Below are 15,830 nucleotides of genomic sequence, written 5' to 3' on the forward strand. Positions count from 1 at the left end.
TAATAACTTTTGGGATATACCTCCGTGCTGCTCTTAGGGTTCTTTATTGAGGATTTTTCTTATCCTTTTTATTAGAATTGACAAGATCTGTATTGATATTAGAGTATTTTATTCTGTACTAGAATATTACTATCCAGAGAATAAAAGATTTATGAGGCTTACCGCCTACTATTGAGAGTTTAGTTACATACTTACAGCCGGTGTCAATAGCAGTTATCCGATAATCCCCCGCTTACACTTGTAACTTGGAATTAATTAGACTACTGTGTAATACGGAATACAGTGGGAAGAAAGCAGGTAAATTACTATGAAGTACGCGGCATGGTTGCAGGTCGGCTGTACTGTTTTTTCGGTTCACGTGGAACGAAAACTGCTTAATAAGCAGCCTGGTCACATGATTTCCAAGCGACCCTGTCATCTATATAAACAGAAAATTTTATTTCACGCCATCCTTTTCAATACTCTACTTCTAAGTAATTTTTCTAAATTATTTTTTAAATAGTCAGAAGATATTTTAGAAAAATTACTTAGAAATAAGAGTATTTAAGAATGTAAGAGGAATTTGAATTTTAATAATAAAAAACAGTAATTCATAGGGTTGTGTAGAACGTTTCTACTTATATAAAGGGCTTGACATCACGTGCCGCGGGAACGTTCCACCTGAGCCTAAAAAAACGTTCAGATGACCTGTGTTCACGTACGCGGCGGAGTAACTTAATTTTTCAAGCTGACAAAGCAGAGTGTTGCAAACTACATTCGCAGGTCCAACTGATCTCGTTTACCGGAACGGAAAATTACTCACCGAGCCAAGCTAACAAGTTCCACACAACAACTCTCCCCTTCATTTCAGCTACCTATAAGAACCCCTTCTTAACCTAATTGCGGTCTGTTTCCTTTCCTACATGACAGTTGATACAGTGTCAAACAGAAGACATTTTTATGTGAATGTTAAGAATAGCGCCTTGCAAAACACAAAGAAATATCTGCGGCTGTCTAGTCCCAGACTGAATGACTACATTATGGATCAATTTTGGTCTGCACCTCCTGTCATAAGGTATGTCCCAAGTGAATCTGGGGTTTATACTCACCTTGTAGCCCTGGACAAGAACTAATAATGCAACCAGGACTCTCTCTGCACTTACATTTGCACAGTCTGCTTTGATACATGGTGGATTATTAAATGGCTATTATTGCCTGTTCGAGTCCCGCCTTGTATTCAAATTTCTCCCAGAGATCTGGAGACTCTTCACCTCATTCATGATCACGCGACCACGCCTTTCCCTATTCCTGGATGTTTACTTCAGTACGGTGCCGTCCTGGATCGGACTCAAAGGCGTGCTAACATGCCGTTAGTGTACACTTACGGTAGCTCCCTGGAAACTAGATCACCTAGGTTGTCCGGTCCAGGTGACTTCTTCGTGTATACGATCTTTGTAGCCTCCGTCATAATGGTAAGTCAAGGGCGTCAGTTGTTTTTGTCAAGATGGCTTGTCCACTTGCTGCCTTCCGGATTTTCCGGGCCTCTCAAACCACCCTGCTCTTTCCCAATCTTCACCATCCCCAAACCAAAAACAAACCTCGCATATCTGCCCGCCCAGCGCATTCTAGCTGAAGCGGTTCCTGGAAACGAGGAAGATCACCCCTGCATCCGTATAGTGCCTACCTCATCGATCCTTTCAGGGCTATATTTGTTGCAGGCATGGTGGGACGACCAGTGAGATAGCTAGCGTGATGCAATGGTTTACGCTGGTGGTTATGGTGCCCTACATTCTGCTATATACCTTATTAAAATTTTTGTTCACCAGATTTTGTTTCTTCGTTCCGCTTTATGTAGCCACATCAATTATCCTCCTGTACTAACAAGCCCAAGCTCACTGCAGGCTGCTTGTTGGGAAGCGTAACTTTTACCTCTGGTGAGCCCGTTGTAGCACCGAGCATGCGTGTATCTACTGATCATACTTCCTAGCTCTGATCATGGCCTTCGTTTACACCTTTTCCCAGGAAAATCGTGGTAGAAAGGCGACATTCTTTGTGGTCCAGATACCGGTGGAATTTCTGCCTTGGGCGATGCTTGCATTCACCTTGGTCACTATTGGATGGCCAGCCGTTCTAAGCGATGGCACGGGCATAGTCGCTGCGCATCTGTATGATTTCCTTACCCGTATCTATCCGGCGTTTGGAGGTGGACAAAACTACCTTGTTACGCCGGCATTCATCAGGAGATTCTTTTCCGATCTCACGCCCCGTGGCGATAACCGTACCTACGGTACTGCTTTTCGGCCAGCGGATCAGACCCAGGCCGCCGCTTCTGAAAGCTGGACTTCTGCGTTCCAGGGGCCATGGAATCGAAGAGGTCCGGGCAGACGACTTGGAAGTGACTGAGACGAGGTCGTAACTACCTAGGAGGGTGCAGAAGCAGAAAAGGGAACATGCAGCAACGGTATGCTAGCAGCAGGAGTTAAGAGTACCCTGAAATACAAGGAGCCGTTCACAAAGGGTTCGCAGTTGCTGCGGCTGGGATTGATTCCTGAAGAGAAAGAAAGGCGCTCGTCAAGCAGGTCTGGGGCGGCCAAGCGACACATAATCGCTAGCATGCTACTTATTCTTTAGCTGTGAGGATTAGCAGTCGGGAGCGTACTGTACGGTAATATTTAATATTGTCTTGGAACTCCATCAGAGACAATATTAATATTTATTATCAAAGAAATTCCACCTACGAGCCTGTTGTATCATGGAGAAAAGTCTAGGTCACGGGACATCGAGCCGGAGGGCGAAATTTCTGCGCTAACGGTATTGGTCGCTCCAGCCTTTGCCGCACTTCTAAAAATTCCTAGACTTTCTTCCTCGCTAGTGCCAGAGCAAAAACCTTAGCTCGGGAAGTGCAATTTTTCCTGCGCCATCTTCCCAACGCGCGCACTTACTTGGCTATCTCAAAACCCTTCAGGCCAGACTGTTCACAATGGCGGTTACAGTGGCTAAGGACGAGATGGACTACACGATTAAGCCAGAGGCTAGTGCCTCCAACATCGATACCTCGGAGTGGCCGCTTCTACTGAAGAATTATGACAAGCGTACGTTCACTTCAAACTTGTGAATATCCAGTCCTATGTAGCCCGTGCTGATTTTGCCATGTCAGTTCTTGTCAGAACCGGTCACTTCACCCCAATTCCTGCAGGCTGCTCTCCTCTCAAGCGTGACCTAAAGTCGTACATCAATTCCGGTGTTATTAACCTCGACAAGCCTTCCAACCCTTCTAGTCATGAGGTTGTTGCTTGGATGAAGCGGATCTTAAGGTATTACTACTCGCCTTGCATGACCAGTCGATTCCAAGATACTGAGACTTTTTATTACAAAGAGCGGAGAAAACTGGCCACAGCGGAACTCTCGATCCTAAGGTCACCGGTTGCTTGATCGTCTGTATTGACCGTGCCACTCGCTTGGTCAAGTCCCAGCAAGGTGCAGGAAAGGAATATGTCTGTGTAATTCGTCTTCACGATAAAATCCCTGGCGGCGAGGCCCAGTTCAAGAGGGCACTCGAGACGTTGACTGGCGCACTTTTCCAGCGCCCACCTTTGATTTCTGCTGTCAAGCGTCAACTCCGCATTCGAACAATCCATGAGAGCAAGCTTTATGAGTTCGATAACGATAGACACCTTGGTGTCTTCTGGGTCAGCTGTGAGGCTGGAACATACATCCGGACCCTTTGTGTCCACCTCGGTCTCCTTCTTGGGGTCGGAGCACACATGCAGGAGCTACGGCGTGTGCGCAGTGGTGCCATGGATGAGAACAGCGGTATGGTGACTTTGCACGATGTCCTAGACGCGCAGTGGATGTATGACAATCAGCGCGATGAGTCTTATCTGCGCAGGGTTATCAGGCCTCTTGAGACTCTCCTTACGACATACAAGCGTATCGTTGTCAAAGACAGTGCCGTCAATGCTGTCTGCTATGGCGCTAAGCTCATGATTCCTGGCCTCCTTCGCTTTGGTAAGTGGAGCCTAACGCAATCACGAGTGCAGCAGTGGCTAATGTCCGCAAAGAGGCCGGTATCGATGTCAACGAGGAGGTAGTACTCATGACTACCAAGGGTGAGGCCATCGCTATTGGTATTGCTCAAATGTCTACTGTTGAGTTGTCTACCTGCGATCACGGTGTCGTGGCCAAGGTCAAGCGGTGCATCATGGAGCGCGACCTTTACCCTCGCAGATGGGGTCTGGGACCTGTGGCTCTGGAAAAGAAGAAGCTTAAGTCAGCTGGAAAGCTGGACGTAAGTCTACGATGCCTAATTCACCAATTATTTGACTGTTCTGACTTGGCATGTAGAAATATGGTCGTGCCAACGAGGCTACCCCCGCCAAGTGGAAGAGTGACTATAAAGACTATAGTGCCCCCGAGGAAACCGTCAGTCAGCCTGCCACTGAGTCCGCCATAAATGAGAATGCGGCTTCTGCCGAAGAGCCATCATCTTCCCAGACGAAGATGGAGGTTGATGAAGACAATGACGAAGAGAAGAAACGCAAACGGCATGAGGGTGAGACTGCTGAGGAACGCGCTGAGCGTAAGCGCAAGAAGAAGGAGAAGAAGGAGAAGAAGGATCGAAGAAAGTCCAAGTCGAAGGAAGAGAGTGATGACAGTGACTAGTCACCTCCGGGAATTACATGGGCCTGACTTGAGAGCAAAAGTTTTCCGGATGAGAATTCCCCTTCTGTTCGGAGCCTCCTCTAGGCAGGAATCCTGTAACATACTTGTTTCTTTGTATCGGAGTCCTGGGTTTGAAAAGGTTATCGATCATCAAATACATGTTTATTTGTCTTAGTTATATGACCTAGGTTTTCTTTCAGTTATAGCATCTCATTGAAGAACATTACTTCATTTTAGTTATGCCGACTTGGTTTTGCGAAAGGGTATCGTGACTTGGGCGGTGTCTCTGCCTTTCCCCACGGCCGCCCCTCTCATACCACTTTGAGGACTTTCTCTACCACCCACTCCTATTGTCTCCAGCTTCCTTTGATCACCCCCTCTCCCTTCTTCTTCTTTTTCTTCTTCTTTTTCTCGGGGACCAAAAACAAGCGAGGTTCTATAACACGTGTCTGAAGTAGCAAAGACTTCCTTCGTCTCTGGTGCGGCCTCTGCGACGTCATGGCGGCGGAGCTTACTTCAACCCGGCTCAATGCGGAGAATCATTTGCTCTTGGTAACTGACAGTCGTCTACAATTTGCCAGTGCCGTCTTGGTTTTAACATCTCTTTATGTCACAGGACCAATCCCTCCTTCGTCTTCCCCATGAACTTGCACGTCGAAACTTTAAGTCTTTTCAACGGCTCGTTGAACGGGAGAGGGAACTTGTTCTTCCCGGACTCAAAGAAATCGCTAATGCCTCAATGTCGAATTCCCGAGCGCCCGACCAAGCCATCGCTGCCCTCGACGCTATGATATCCCGGATGCAAGGAATGAAGCGCAAGATGGAGAATCTGCACCAGGAAGAGAAAAGTATTCATGAGCAGTCCCGAAAACGCATTCAGCACCTTGAAAGTCTTCAGCAAATCCCGAGTTTGGCAGACGTCAAGTACGACCAGTGGTCGCGAGTCAGGTTGAATAGGCTCATTGTCGATCACATGCTGCGCTCTGGCTATATAGAAAGTGCACGTCAGCTAGCTCATGAGAAGGGAATTGAGGGTCTAGTGGATCTTAACGTGTTTGTACAGTGTCAACGTATTGCTGATAGCCTGCGTCAAGGTGAGACAAAGGATGCTCTCCAATGGTGCGGTGAAAACAAGGCGGCATTGAAGAAGAGCCAGGTTTGTGGACATGTCTCATTTTCACTCTTGTGCTCATATGACTCGAAGGGTTAACATCAAATCATAGTATAATCTCGAATTTGAACTCCGACTGCAACAATACATTGAATTGATCAGGAGTGGGGACAGGAAAAGATATGTTGAGGCAATGATGCATGCTAAGAAGTACCTCGCCCCGTATATAGAGACGCAATCCGCCGACATACACAGGGCCGCAGGACTACTTGCTTTTCCGCAAGATACTAAAGCTGAACCTTATAAGGTAAAGAAAGAGCTCGTTATCAGCGAAACACGGTCGCTCAACTAACAAATGTGAAGTCTTTATACTCTCTTGATAGATGGAGCCGTCTTTCCGAGCTATTCATTCGCACTCATCATCAGCTATTGTCACTATCATCCCGCCCTCTGCTTCATATTGCACTATCAGCAGGCTTATCAGCTTTAAAGACGCCCTCGTGTCACTCAGCCTACACTTCTTCAAGTTCCAATTCTCTCTCTACTACAACATCCGTCTGCCCCATTTGCTCTACCGAGCTCAACGAACTTGCCCGTAATATGCCTTATGCTCACCATACGAAGAGCTACGTCGAAAGCGATCCGATAGTTCTACCCAACGGCAGAATTTATGGCCAGCAGCGGCTGATAGATTTGAGCAAGAATGTCGGTTGTGTTGACTCGGGAAAGGTCAAAGATCCAACCACCGGCGAGATTTTTGATGAAGGTGAAATGAAGAAGGTATACATTATGTGAAGACATCAATGCTCGATGCCGGATTCTTCAAATGATCGAAGCTCTTCTTGACATTCCCGTGTGATCTTCTCGACTCGATTCATTCGTATACATATCTAGGTTTAGTTATGGGATTTGGTCGTGTTCTTAATCACTGTCACTATCGAAAGCTTCTCTCGTTCGTTTTTTCCTCGCGCCATGATTAGCTTTGGTCGATAGTGCATTCTTCCCAGGCACTGGTTGGTCATCTCTCCTAAGCTCGAATACATATGTTCTTGCATCCCTATCCTCACCTCGCCATCCGCCTCTGCCTCCACGTTTCCCCTCGATCTCGCCCAGTGTCCGTGCATGCGAATAGCCTTGATAGCAAGCCCACGGGAACTTGAAGCTCGTGACCACTCGCAGGCCAGCATGCCGCGCAAGATCCTTGATGTTCCACAAGGTATAGGGTTCCCCCTCGAATATGGTCACCAGAATTCGACCCGGACCAGACGTATGCTGGTCTTCAGCCTGGCCGGCGGCCGTTATTGAACGTAATGGCTTATTAATTTCGGCGACATCGTCGTCATCATTCTGGCTGGTCTCCGAATCTGAACCTTCATAGTCCTCCCACTCATAACTTTCATCGTCATCCACCAGCCCTGTACTGGGCGATAGCAATGGGATGCAGGCCTTGAAGAAAGCTACCAAGAGTTCTTGGTTGGCACGAACCTGTCGATTGACATCGGTGGAGAGACCGCCGACGTGGGGAAAATTGAAGGAGATGATATCCCATTGCCCACCATCCGGGGCGGAAGCGAGAGCTACATTTCTCGCTTGTTGCCATGCCGGACGCCGACGCTCTCGCCGAGACCAGCCATTGCGAACGTCTCTGCCGCCACCCGCAGGGAGACCCAGTTTCCGAGCATCGACGGAGAACAGGACCTTGGGAAGCTGACGTTTTGGACCAAGCGATGGGTTCTTGTCTTCACTCAAGCTAGCTGGGTTGCTGAATGTTGTGAGAATGTCGTGGATATTGAGATCCACCTGGGGGTATTTGCGCTGAAGAGTCTCCTTGGAGTCATAACAAGTAGCCAGGACAGCCTTGCAGCGATACTGACGGATCAGGGAGCGGGCAAAGGAAAAGTCGCCTAGAGAATTTTGATTAATATTTCCTGGAAGTAGATCAGGTGATGCCATGGCGAACAATGGGGAATTCCTGCCGCTTATAACCTGGAACCATACAGTCCATGATAGCAAGCATGTTTCAAGGACAAAGTAGCGCGAAAGTATTCTCGGGCGTGTCAAATCACACTGCCCGCCTCAACCCTCCTTCGTGCCAGGTCATCAAGACGTTGCGGCCTAGCAAAAAAAAGATGCATTCCTGCAACGCCAGCTGTTTAAGCCTTGGAGACACTGGCATAATAGCAAGCAGGCAGCCTTAAGAATGGTCAAGGAAGGAAGGATATGGTGCAAGAGCAATGCGAGATGAACTAGCTGCAAACAACGAACTCACCTTCCCCGACCAACAAGATGCGATCTTTTTTCCCAAAGGGAACGATGGGTCGCCGATGCTGTTTTGGCTGTTGCGAGGTGATCACTCCTGTTATAATCTTTGAATCCTTGCCATCATGCTTAATTGCGGGGGGACCAAGAGGAGGAGTCGTTGTCGTCGTGGACAGTCGAGAAAATGTGTGCATTTTCCGGTGCTTTTTGGGCTGATGGGCTGCTGCCCCCGCGGCAACACCGGAGCCTTTCTGGAGGCGGCCCTTCTTGGCTTTGCCCATTGATTATCCAAACCAATAGAACAGAGAAAAAAAGAGAAAACGAAAGAAAGGCGAGGGAGACACAGAGAAAGACAGGGCTAGGTAGCCACAGAATGTAAAGTAGGGCAATTGATGAATTGATTCGCCGCTCTTGGTCAAGTCGGGATGTGGTTGACTATCAGGAGGTTAGGTATTTTATTGCCTGTATTTATGGTATAGCCACCGCCGTGTAAGTTTGACTGATCTTTCCCCCCCCCTCAAACATGCATTTCTATACCAGGTGAGAAACATAAAAAGTCCCCTATTATCCAAGGTAGAACATTTAGCATGCGACATCGACTCTTCCGACAGCTATACTATTTACCAGGATCTATGACTTTATTAAAATGTGATATAGGACTTTCATATATACAGACTCAAGACACTAAGACACATTGGTTCATTCACCCCCACCCCATGCTGCCTTCGCTTCCCATGGTGGACTTCGTGAAATGAACCCGTGTCAAAGGAAAAGACACGCCTTTAGCCATGCCCCATGCGGATGGAGGAGGAAATTCCGAGAGAAACGGAGATACAACACACTGGTCAAGAAAATGTTGTCGCATCCCCTGCGCACCCTGAAGGTGAAAATGTAAATGCTGGGGATGCCGACTAAAAGTCGAAGAATATTATGCAGCATAGAAATGAAGTTGAAGTGACTGAGTCAAGACGAAAAGGGGCTTTGAAGATGTAAAACGCAACAATGAGCCTTGAGGGCCTCTTGCACCCACTGAATTAGCATGATTTCCTTGTTTCACTCAGTCTAATGATTTGTACACGCTGCACTGTGGAAGTATCACACAAACAGAGCACCGGTCCCGGTGGTCAGCTTGGCAACTCTATCCTAGAGCCAGAACGTTTGTGCTAACAAGCGTAACTCTATTTAAGACCGCAACGAATCTCTCATGCTCTGACTGCTGGCGCTCACGGGAGGATTAGCGGTGGGCAAAACGCCCGTTTTGGGCTTGGCATTCTGCTTGATTTTGGCAATGGCATAGACAATACCACTGACGAAGCCCACGACAATAGCTGAAACACTGGGAAACGTGACTGGTGCATCGAAGAAGATCAATCCAGAAACCGCAATGGGCAGCTTGTTGAGAGCGCCGACCATGGAGTACGTCGTGGAAGAAGTCACACGAACGCACCATGCAGATGTGTATGAAATGAAGACCGTAGACAAGCCCGAGAGAATCATAGCGAAGATAATACTGTTACGGTCGACAGGGGGGAAATTGCGGTTGACGTTCATAGATGACCAATCCTCTAGCAAGCCGGAAAGTACGATCAACACAGGAATGGAGAGAAGGTTGTTATAGAACATGGCTAGAAAGGTACGTCAGAAACAGGGCGGATGCGAGATCATGATCGGAGGGGAAACGACTGACTATCAAAGTCTTTGAAATTTGTGAGCTTGATCCGTTTTCGCATGCCCAATACGTAGGAAGAAGTGCAGAGGCAGTTGATCAGCATCCAGATGTAGCCGGCATTCAATGTCGAAACCGTAGTGGTCGCGTCGGAGCTGCTTTCGACAGCGTGTTTGATGTCTGCCCACGCAGCAATGAGTGAGCTCAAAACCATCAGGCCGAAGGAGAACAGCGTGAGCCCGGTGACAGAGCCACCGAACCACAGAACTTCACCATAGGCGATAAGGATGATGGTCAAATTTTTGAAAATGGTGTATACTGGAATTGAAAGAAACTGGAGCGCCTTAGAGCCCGTGTAGATCATGCCGATCAACAACAGGGTAATTGGGAACCCTAAGTATGATCGAGAATCAGTCAGCATCTGCTTCAACGGGTAGGGCTGCCTTTGGAACTGCATACACTTCCTGGCCTCATCCGCGCTAAAATCACGGTAAGTGATTATGCCGCAGGCTTTGCACGTCTGAATTGCGACGATGCAAACGACGGACTGGGGACAGATAAAGACAACTGCGGTCAGCATCTTCGTACACGCGCTTCGCGCAAATTTGAGTTTCTGGTGCTCAATGCTGCATCGACGTACCTGGATACAGAGGAGGAAGAAATTGAGATTGAAGTCCGTGCCGGAGAGGACATATTTATTCATCACTGTCATCAGGATGGACGATCCGCAGTAAGCTAATACTGGCAGTATTGGATTATTTTGCAAAGAGTTGGATGGGGCGCTCCTTGGCTGAGGCGGCGGCGGCGCCTCGAAACCCTTGTTGCCTTGATCCAGTTTGTCCATCTCAATCGTATAGTCATCTGTCCTCTTTCCGTCGGCCATTTTGTTGACTTGAGACGGAGGGGATTGGCGAGAGCACAATTGGAGAGAGGATGTTCAAATGGGATTCAGATAGTCGCAGTTTGCGGAGTGAGCGACAAGGTGTCGATAGGAGTTGTTTCAAGGAACAAAAAGTCCTTGTAACAACCTTAAAATCAAAGATACAGACAAGTCCCTCAGGTGAATGGCTCTGAACGGAGGAGCAAGAGAAGGCGCAAAAGTAATGATAAGAGAAAGAGAATGGAAAGAGGTTTTGGGGGGGGGCGGGGGAATAAGAGTGGTAATGGTGAGAAGATGGGAGGAATTTGATAAAGGCTGCAGGGTGAAGGAGTGAGGAAGAGTCGGGAAGTGTTGTTCAGCAAAACTCTTGACTGGCTGCAGTGCAGGTGGCAGAGGCCGATCTCTGGTTCCGGATGCGGCAATCTCAATTGGTATTGAAAAGTAATAATAATTTACCAGCTTATGTACATATAACATACAATTACGGTAATACTCCGAATACAAATACAGTCCCCCACAACGGACAATACACGAGCAAACACAGACAATCTTCCTCCCTTCAGTTCGCTTCCTCTCTCCGCTGAACACCTCCAGTATCTCGCCTTGTCTTTTTGTTATTCCCAGCAAGGATACCAATTACATACGCAGATTCGTCAACATTCGCCAAAACGCTCATCTCCATGGCCCATCATCTTACCAGAGACCGGGATGAATCCGACGACGATGCCCTTCTTGAAGCTTTGGAGAACGAAGACGATTCATCGTACCGCGCGCATCGAATCGAACAGCTCAATGCTGAGTTTACTGCAGCCCAGAACGACGCGGCCCGCAGCACCGCAGCTCCTATTGGAACAGTCGTTGAGGATAACCTCTATCCCATTCTAAGAACCGACCAATTACTTCTGGATTTCACAACACAAACCCACCGATGTGTCATTCACTTCGCACACCCAGATTTCGCGCGTTGCAGCACCATGGACGAGCACATCCGGGCGCTGGCTTCTCAGCACCACGAAGTACGCTTTGCGCGGGTTGACGTGCGGGACACCCCGTTTGTTGTAGAAAAGCTCAAGATTCGTGTCCTTCCCTGTGTCATAGGTTTCAAAGATGGGGTAGCGGTCGAACGTGTGGTGGGATTCGAGGGCCTTGGATCAGGTGGGCGCGATGGGACAGACGGGTTCAGCACGGCAACGCTAGAGAAACGACTTCTTTGGAAAGGAATTCTCACCCAAGAGAAAATCAAGGCCACGGGTGACACCTCAGACCAGTCTGACGAAGACAGCGACAACGACAACAATGGGCGAGGGTATGGAAGGCAACGGGCCATCCGGAGCGGTAACGTACATCAACGCCGCCTTGCTGGCGGTGAGGATGGTGAGGATGATGATTGGGATTAGCATTGAATTCGCCTCCAAAATAGGGCCTGGGCGTAATCACCAACGCAAGGTGACTGAGAGTTGAACAAGATGAACCCTTTCCGACCCCAGAAAGCATAATGATGGAAGCAATAGGCCCTTGCATAGTTGACGGATTTGAGTATCCCGAACCATGAACTGTGGTGCTGGGATGCCCGTGTCTGTGAGCATTTGGTGAACAGATGCGCTTTAATCGCAAGTTTCTGCGTCACGCACTAAGCTATAGGACCTTTTATTTTCGCGTGATCAATCAAATGATGGCCAAGCTCATCTATGGTTGTCGCCGCTACAAGCAAAAGTGCTTTCACCCGATGGCTCGAAACATTGAATCAAACGAGCCACGTGTGATCGATGCAAAGTTCGTGTCGGGAAAAAACAAAGATGTTAGCCACCTGCCTTAGTCATTTTGCGCATTTTCATCACGATGGGACGGATGGTCGCTGCAGGCGATCCGACTCTTGGCAGATTTACCATTGAACACTTCCTTGAGTGTTCATGGCCAGGAACCGAGCGATTGAAATAGAAGAATGACTGGATATGACTCGCCGGAAGTGGTCGGATACCGCATCATTGTCAAGTAAGATTACATACAAACATCGTAAAGGCATATAACAGAGAAGAAAAGGCGACGAAAGGATCCACAGACAACTGCCTAAGCAATGACGATCAACAGAAAATGCTGGGACAGCAAATGAGGTAGAGTAAGAAACAAAAGCCAAAGCCATTGGGGCCATGAAGGACAAAGTGAGAAGTTTATACAATGGACTCAGATAATAAATTAATATCCCCATCGCTGGCCAATGGGCCGAGGAGAAAATGGCATGCTCGACAATCGAACAAAAGATCAACCTTCATTAATACTGCGAAAGTATAAAATGCTCATAGTCAGAGCGAAGGCATGATAAGGGAAACGGATTGGCAGAAATACAAAGAACAAAACAGCGCTGCAGAAACGATGTCTAGATAGCTACATTTTTCATCTCGCCTAAGACCTCAGGGTTCAACCCGGCAGCGGGAGGTTGGTCTGACAGTCCCTTGTCTGTTTCTGAAAGTCCATGCTCAGGCTCGGCTCCCAGTGCTTCGTCATTCTCTTTCCCAGATATTTGGGGCGTAGCAATCTCCATCAAATCCTCGGTCTGTTCATCTTTGAATGCAAGTTCTGAGTTACTAGCATCCGCTGTGGTGTGAACAGGACTTGTGGCCTCTTCCGTGACGCGAGCCAGGGGACTTGAGATGCCAAACTGAGTCTTTGGGCTTTGAGTAGAACCACGATTTGAGAAGCGATGCGGCGACCTGCCTCGTTCTTCACTCGGGGTGGGGCTGCCATAGGGGGATGCTTGGCCAGATTTGCCTCCTGTAGTCAGTCCCAAGCCGCTGGGAGTCTTGCGGCGAGGTGGTTTTCGACCATACTTTTGATCAGTTCTCCAGCGTAAAATCTCGAGATAAGGGGGTTCGACATTCTGCGCCTTGAATTCGAGAAGCTTGAGCTCATTGGTTTCTTCGTCCACGTGAACCTTGCCGCCGCAAATATCATCGGCAAACATGGCCAGAAATGCGGCCCAAGACCGAGCGACCACATATTTGCAATCATAGTCACGGCCAAATAGGATGACCTGCCCCCACTTCCCAGCAGGCCCGGGGGCCAGATCAATCGCAATGTGATTGCCGCCCCAGTCGCGAGCCAGAGGAATCCACGCAGGATGAGCATACGCCTTTTGAACAGCATTCGGGGGCTGCGAGTCCTGACGCTCGAGAAGATCCTGTCTCCACATGGGATTTGACGCTTGCGTGGGCGGAACGGCCGAAGACGAGCTGACGACTGCTTTCGGGACCGAGTTCATCATCGAGCTGCTCAAGAATTCTTCATTGACTGTCCTCCAGTTCTTCCATTCCTGGACGATTTCCTCACAGTCAAGGAGCATACATCCGAAGATGATGCCAGTAGGCAAACCCGGGCGCTCCTGCCCATCGTGCATCATCAACGACTCCCGAACCTCTAGTGGCAAGCTACAATCTAGTTCGTGCTCCAATTCGTTGATATCATTCTGTGTACAGCCCTCACACAAGTTATCGAAAAGCTCCTCGTAATTGTGTTCCAGCCATCTGTCAATTTTTCTCCACGAGTGACCAACCGGGGGTGGAGGCGGGGCGCCGTCGTGAAAGCTTTGCATCTGGATCTCCGGAACTCCTTCCACACCGGGGTCGGTTGACTGCCGCTTTTGTGATGACAATGAACGCATACCAGGCGAATAAGGGCGATTCGGAGACCCCGTACCCGTAGGAGATCCAGACCAGCCATTCGAGCCTTTCTGCTGGTCGTCATCGTAAGGGGCAGTTAAATCTGGGCGCGATTCGATAGCACTTGTTGCAATGGACGTGAGTGGCTCGTGTCGGCTTTGACTGAGAGGTACATGTTTGCCTGATCGATAAGGTGAGTCGTGGGATGCATGGCGATCATAGGAAGTCATGGTATGCCAAAAGGAACGCCATGCTGAACCGATGCTATCTAAGCGGTTAGATGGTCTGACAGCAGTAAAGTCGATAAGAGATATGGTTTCGTGTGTTTCTGTCAACCACAAAGAATATAAAGCACTTACGCATTCGCCATTGTGAGAGGCGGGTGGGGAAGGGAGGAAGATGTAACAAGAAGCCGAGTTGCGTGTCCGAACGGATGTTTCTTCGTTGCCTAGATCAGGAACAGCGGAAGGTGACCATTGGCTCTGTGTCTGAGGTTGATGCAGGAAACCGAAGTCTGTCGTGTTGTTCAAGGACTTGAGTTGCAAGATATGTTCAAATGGTGGAGGTGAGTGACGAAATAGAGTGATTGACGGATGAGAGAAAATCGCGTGTTGTAATGGGAAGCTCTTTTCGGGTCGGGGGCAGGGGACGAAAAGGGATGTGGAAGGGGGAGGGTGGGAAAGAGGAAGAGGAAATGTGAGTGTGAGTGTGAATATGAGTGTGAGTGTGTGAATAATTAAGATGAGGAGACGGAGGGAGGGAGGGAAGAAAGAGAAGAGAAGTGGACGGAGTGGGAGGGGAAGGCGGCAAGGAAGGGGGAAGAGGGGCGGAGAGAGGGAGGGAGAGTAGTCAGAGTGTACAAGTAGAATTGCAGAAGAAAAGAAGAGAAGATCTCAAAAGAACAAATCAATCATGAAAAATAGACCTGACCAGTAAGGATTAGGAGATCGGAGAATTGAGAGGAGAACCAACCCAATAAAAATAATAATAAAAATCGATTCAAGAGCCTATTCCAGTGAGCAATGCTTAATATCAGTATTGGAAAGAAGCAACTGAATCCATGGATAAGTACAGAGTAAACTGGGGATGGATGAAGAAAGAGGGAGGGAAGGAGGCAAGAAGAGGAAAGTAAATAGCAACTAAGATAATCGATTAGCTCTGACTTACTCCGTACAGAGTATTTATTTAGTATCGTCTGAGATCTGATTTATATATAACTGCTGTATTCCGTAACTTAGTGATGACTTTGATCATTAGTACCCATTTTATTCATCCTGTTCACCAGGGATATTGTGAGATAGTCTGTGTGCTTACTGCAGTACAGGTAGTCAACTGCTAACTTGCTTAATATGTATCTAAGATGATCACTCTGTACGGAGTAGTGAGCAGAGATTGCCCCTGGAATTGCGGCGGCATCTGGAACCAGGGAAGGAAGGGGAGACTGCTGAAGTTGGCTGGCCGGATTTCCTGCCTTTACTATCTGAAATTGGGGGGCTATCCTATTGTACTATACAGTACAGTACAGTATACCTGCTATAGCTCTCTCTCTTCTTCATCAAACTGCCTAGAAATTCTCTTGAATGCACGTTCTGCGCAAGGGAAGCTCGGGTTCTAAAGAGC

General features: G+C 48.3%; 8 protein-coding genes across 8 annotated transcripts; 4 read left to right on the plus strand and 4 right to left on the minus strand.

Annotated features, from left to right (window-relative positions):
• The first annotated feature begins 1,269 nt into the window (after positions 1-1,269).
• On the plus strand, positions 1,270-2,679 carry BO95DRAFT_440394 (uncharacterized protein). Its single transcript, XM_025585954.1, has 4 exons — positions 1,270-1,303; positions 1,354-1,451; positions 1,871-1,913; positions 1,967-2,679. Coding segments are annotated over exons 1-4 (558 nt in total). The 5' UTR covers positions 1,270-1,302; the 3' UTR covers positions 2,383-2,679.
• A 176-nt stretch (positions 2,680-2,855) lies between these two features.
• cbf5 (pseudouridine synthase CBF5) lies at positions 2,856-4,860 on the plus strand. The gene is made up of 5 exons (XM_025585955.1): positions 2,856-3,071; positions 3,137-3,293; positions 3,356-3,987; positions 4,041-4,267; positions 4,324-4,860. Exons 1-5 carry the CDS (start codon positions 2,960-2,962, stop codon positions 4,639-4,641), a joined length of 1,446 nt encoding a protein of 481 aa, XP_025444876.1. The 5' UTR covers positions 2,856-2,959; the 3' UTR covers positions 4,642-4,860.
• A 279-nt stretch (positions 4,861-5,139) lies between these two features.
• Positions 5,140-6,547, plus strand: BO95DRAFT_356939 (FYV10 family protein; the record flags this gene model as incomplete). The annotated part of the gene is made up of 4 exons (XM_025582329.1): positions 5,140-5,193; positions 5,258-5,797; positions 5,865-6,059; positions 6,116-6,547. The coding sequence occupies 4 exons, from the start codon at positions 5,140-5,142 to the stop codon at positions 6,545-6,547; spliced, it is 1,221 nt and encodes a 406-aa protein (XP_025444877.1).
• BO95DRAFT_383965 (25S rRNA (uracil2634-N3)-methyltransferase) lies at positions 6,512-8,205 on the minus strand (the record flags this gene model as incomplete). The annotated part of the gene is made up of 2 exons (XM_025583438.1): positions 6,512-7,656; positions 8,022-8,205. 2 exons carry the CDS (start codon positions 8,203-8,205, stop codon positions 6,674-6,676), a joined length of 1,167 nt encoding a protein of 388 aa, XP_025444878.1. The 3' UTR covers positions 6,512-6,673.
• Positions 8,206-9,071: 866 nt separating this feature from the next.
• Positions 9,072-10,646, minus strand: gmtA (GDP-mannose transporter). The gene is made up of 4 exons (XM_025592056.1): positions 10,318-10,646; positions 10,137-10,224; positions 9,699-10,070; positions 9,072-9,636 (listed from the first exon to the last, which is right to left on the minus strand). The coding sequence occupies exons 1-4, from the start codon at positions 10,558-10,560 to the stop codon at positions 9,194-9,196; spliced, it is 1,146 nt and encodes a 381-aa protein (XP_025444879.1). The 5' UTR covers positions 10,561-10,646; the 3' UTR covers positions 9,072-9,193.
• A 424-nt stretch (positions 10,647-11,070) lies between these two features.
• BO95DRAFT_440401 (thioredoxin domain-containing protein) lies at positions 11,071-12,180 on the plus strand. The gene has a single exon (XM_025585956.1). The coding sequence runs from the start codon at positions 11,238-11,240 to the stop codon at positions 11,952-11,954; it is 717 nt and encodes a 238-aa protein (XP_025444880.1). The 5' UTR covers positions 11,071-11,237; the 3' UTR covers positions 11,955-12,180.
• A 226-nt stretch (positions 12,181-12,406) lies between these two features.
• On the minus strand, positions 12,407-12,847 carry BO95DRAFT_55480 (uncharacterized protein). The gene has a single exon (XM_025592057.1). The coding sequence runs from the start codon at positions 12,761-12,763 to the stop codon at positions 12,440-12,442; it is 324 nt and encodes a 107-aa protein (XP_025444881.1). The 5' UTR covers positions 12,764-12,847; the 3' UTR covers positions 12,407-12,439.
• BO95DRAFT_440403 (SMI1/KNR4 family protein) lies at positions 12,521-14,580 on the minus strand (the record flags this gene model as incomplete). Its single annotated transcript, XM_025585957.1, has 2 exons — positions 12,521-14,474; positions 14,570-14,580. 2 exons carry the CDS (start codon positions 14,578-14,580, stop codon positions 12,932-12,934), a joined length of 1,554 nt encoding a protein of 517 aa, XP_025444882.1. The 3' UTR covers positions 12,521-12,931.
• Between the last annotated feature and the right edge of the window lie 1,250 nt (positions 14,581-15,830).

Source organism: Aspergillus brunneoviolaceus, assembly GCF_003184695.1.
Source record: "Aspergillus brunneoviolaceus CBS 621.78 unplaced genomic scaffold BO95scaffold_15, whole genome shotgun sequence".
Taxonomy (NCBI): domain Eukaryota; kingdom Fungi; phylum Ascomycota; class Eurotiomycetes; order Eurotiales; family Aspergillaceae; genus Aspergillus; species Aspergillus brunneoviolaceus.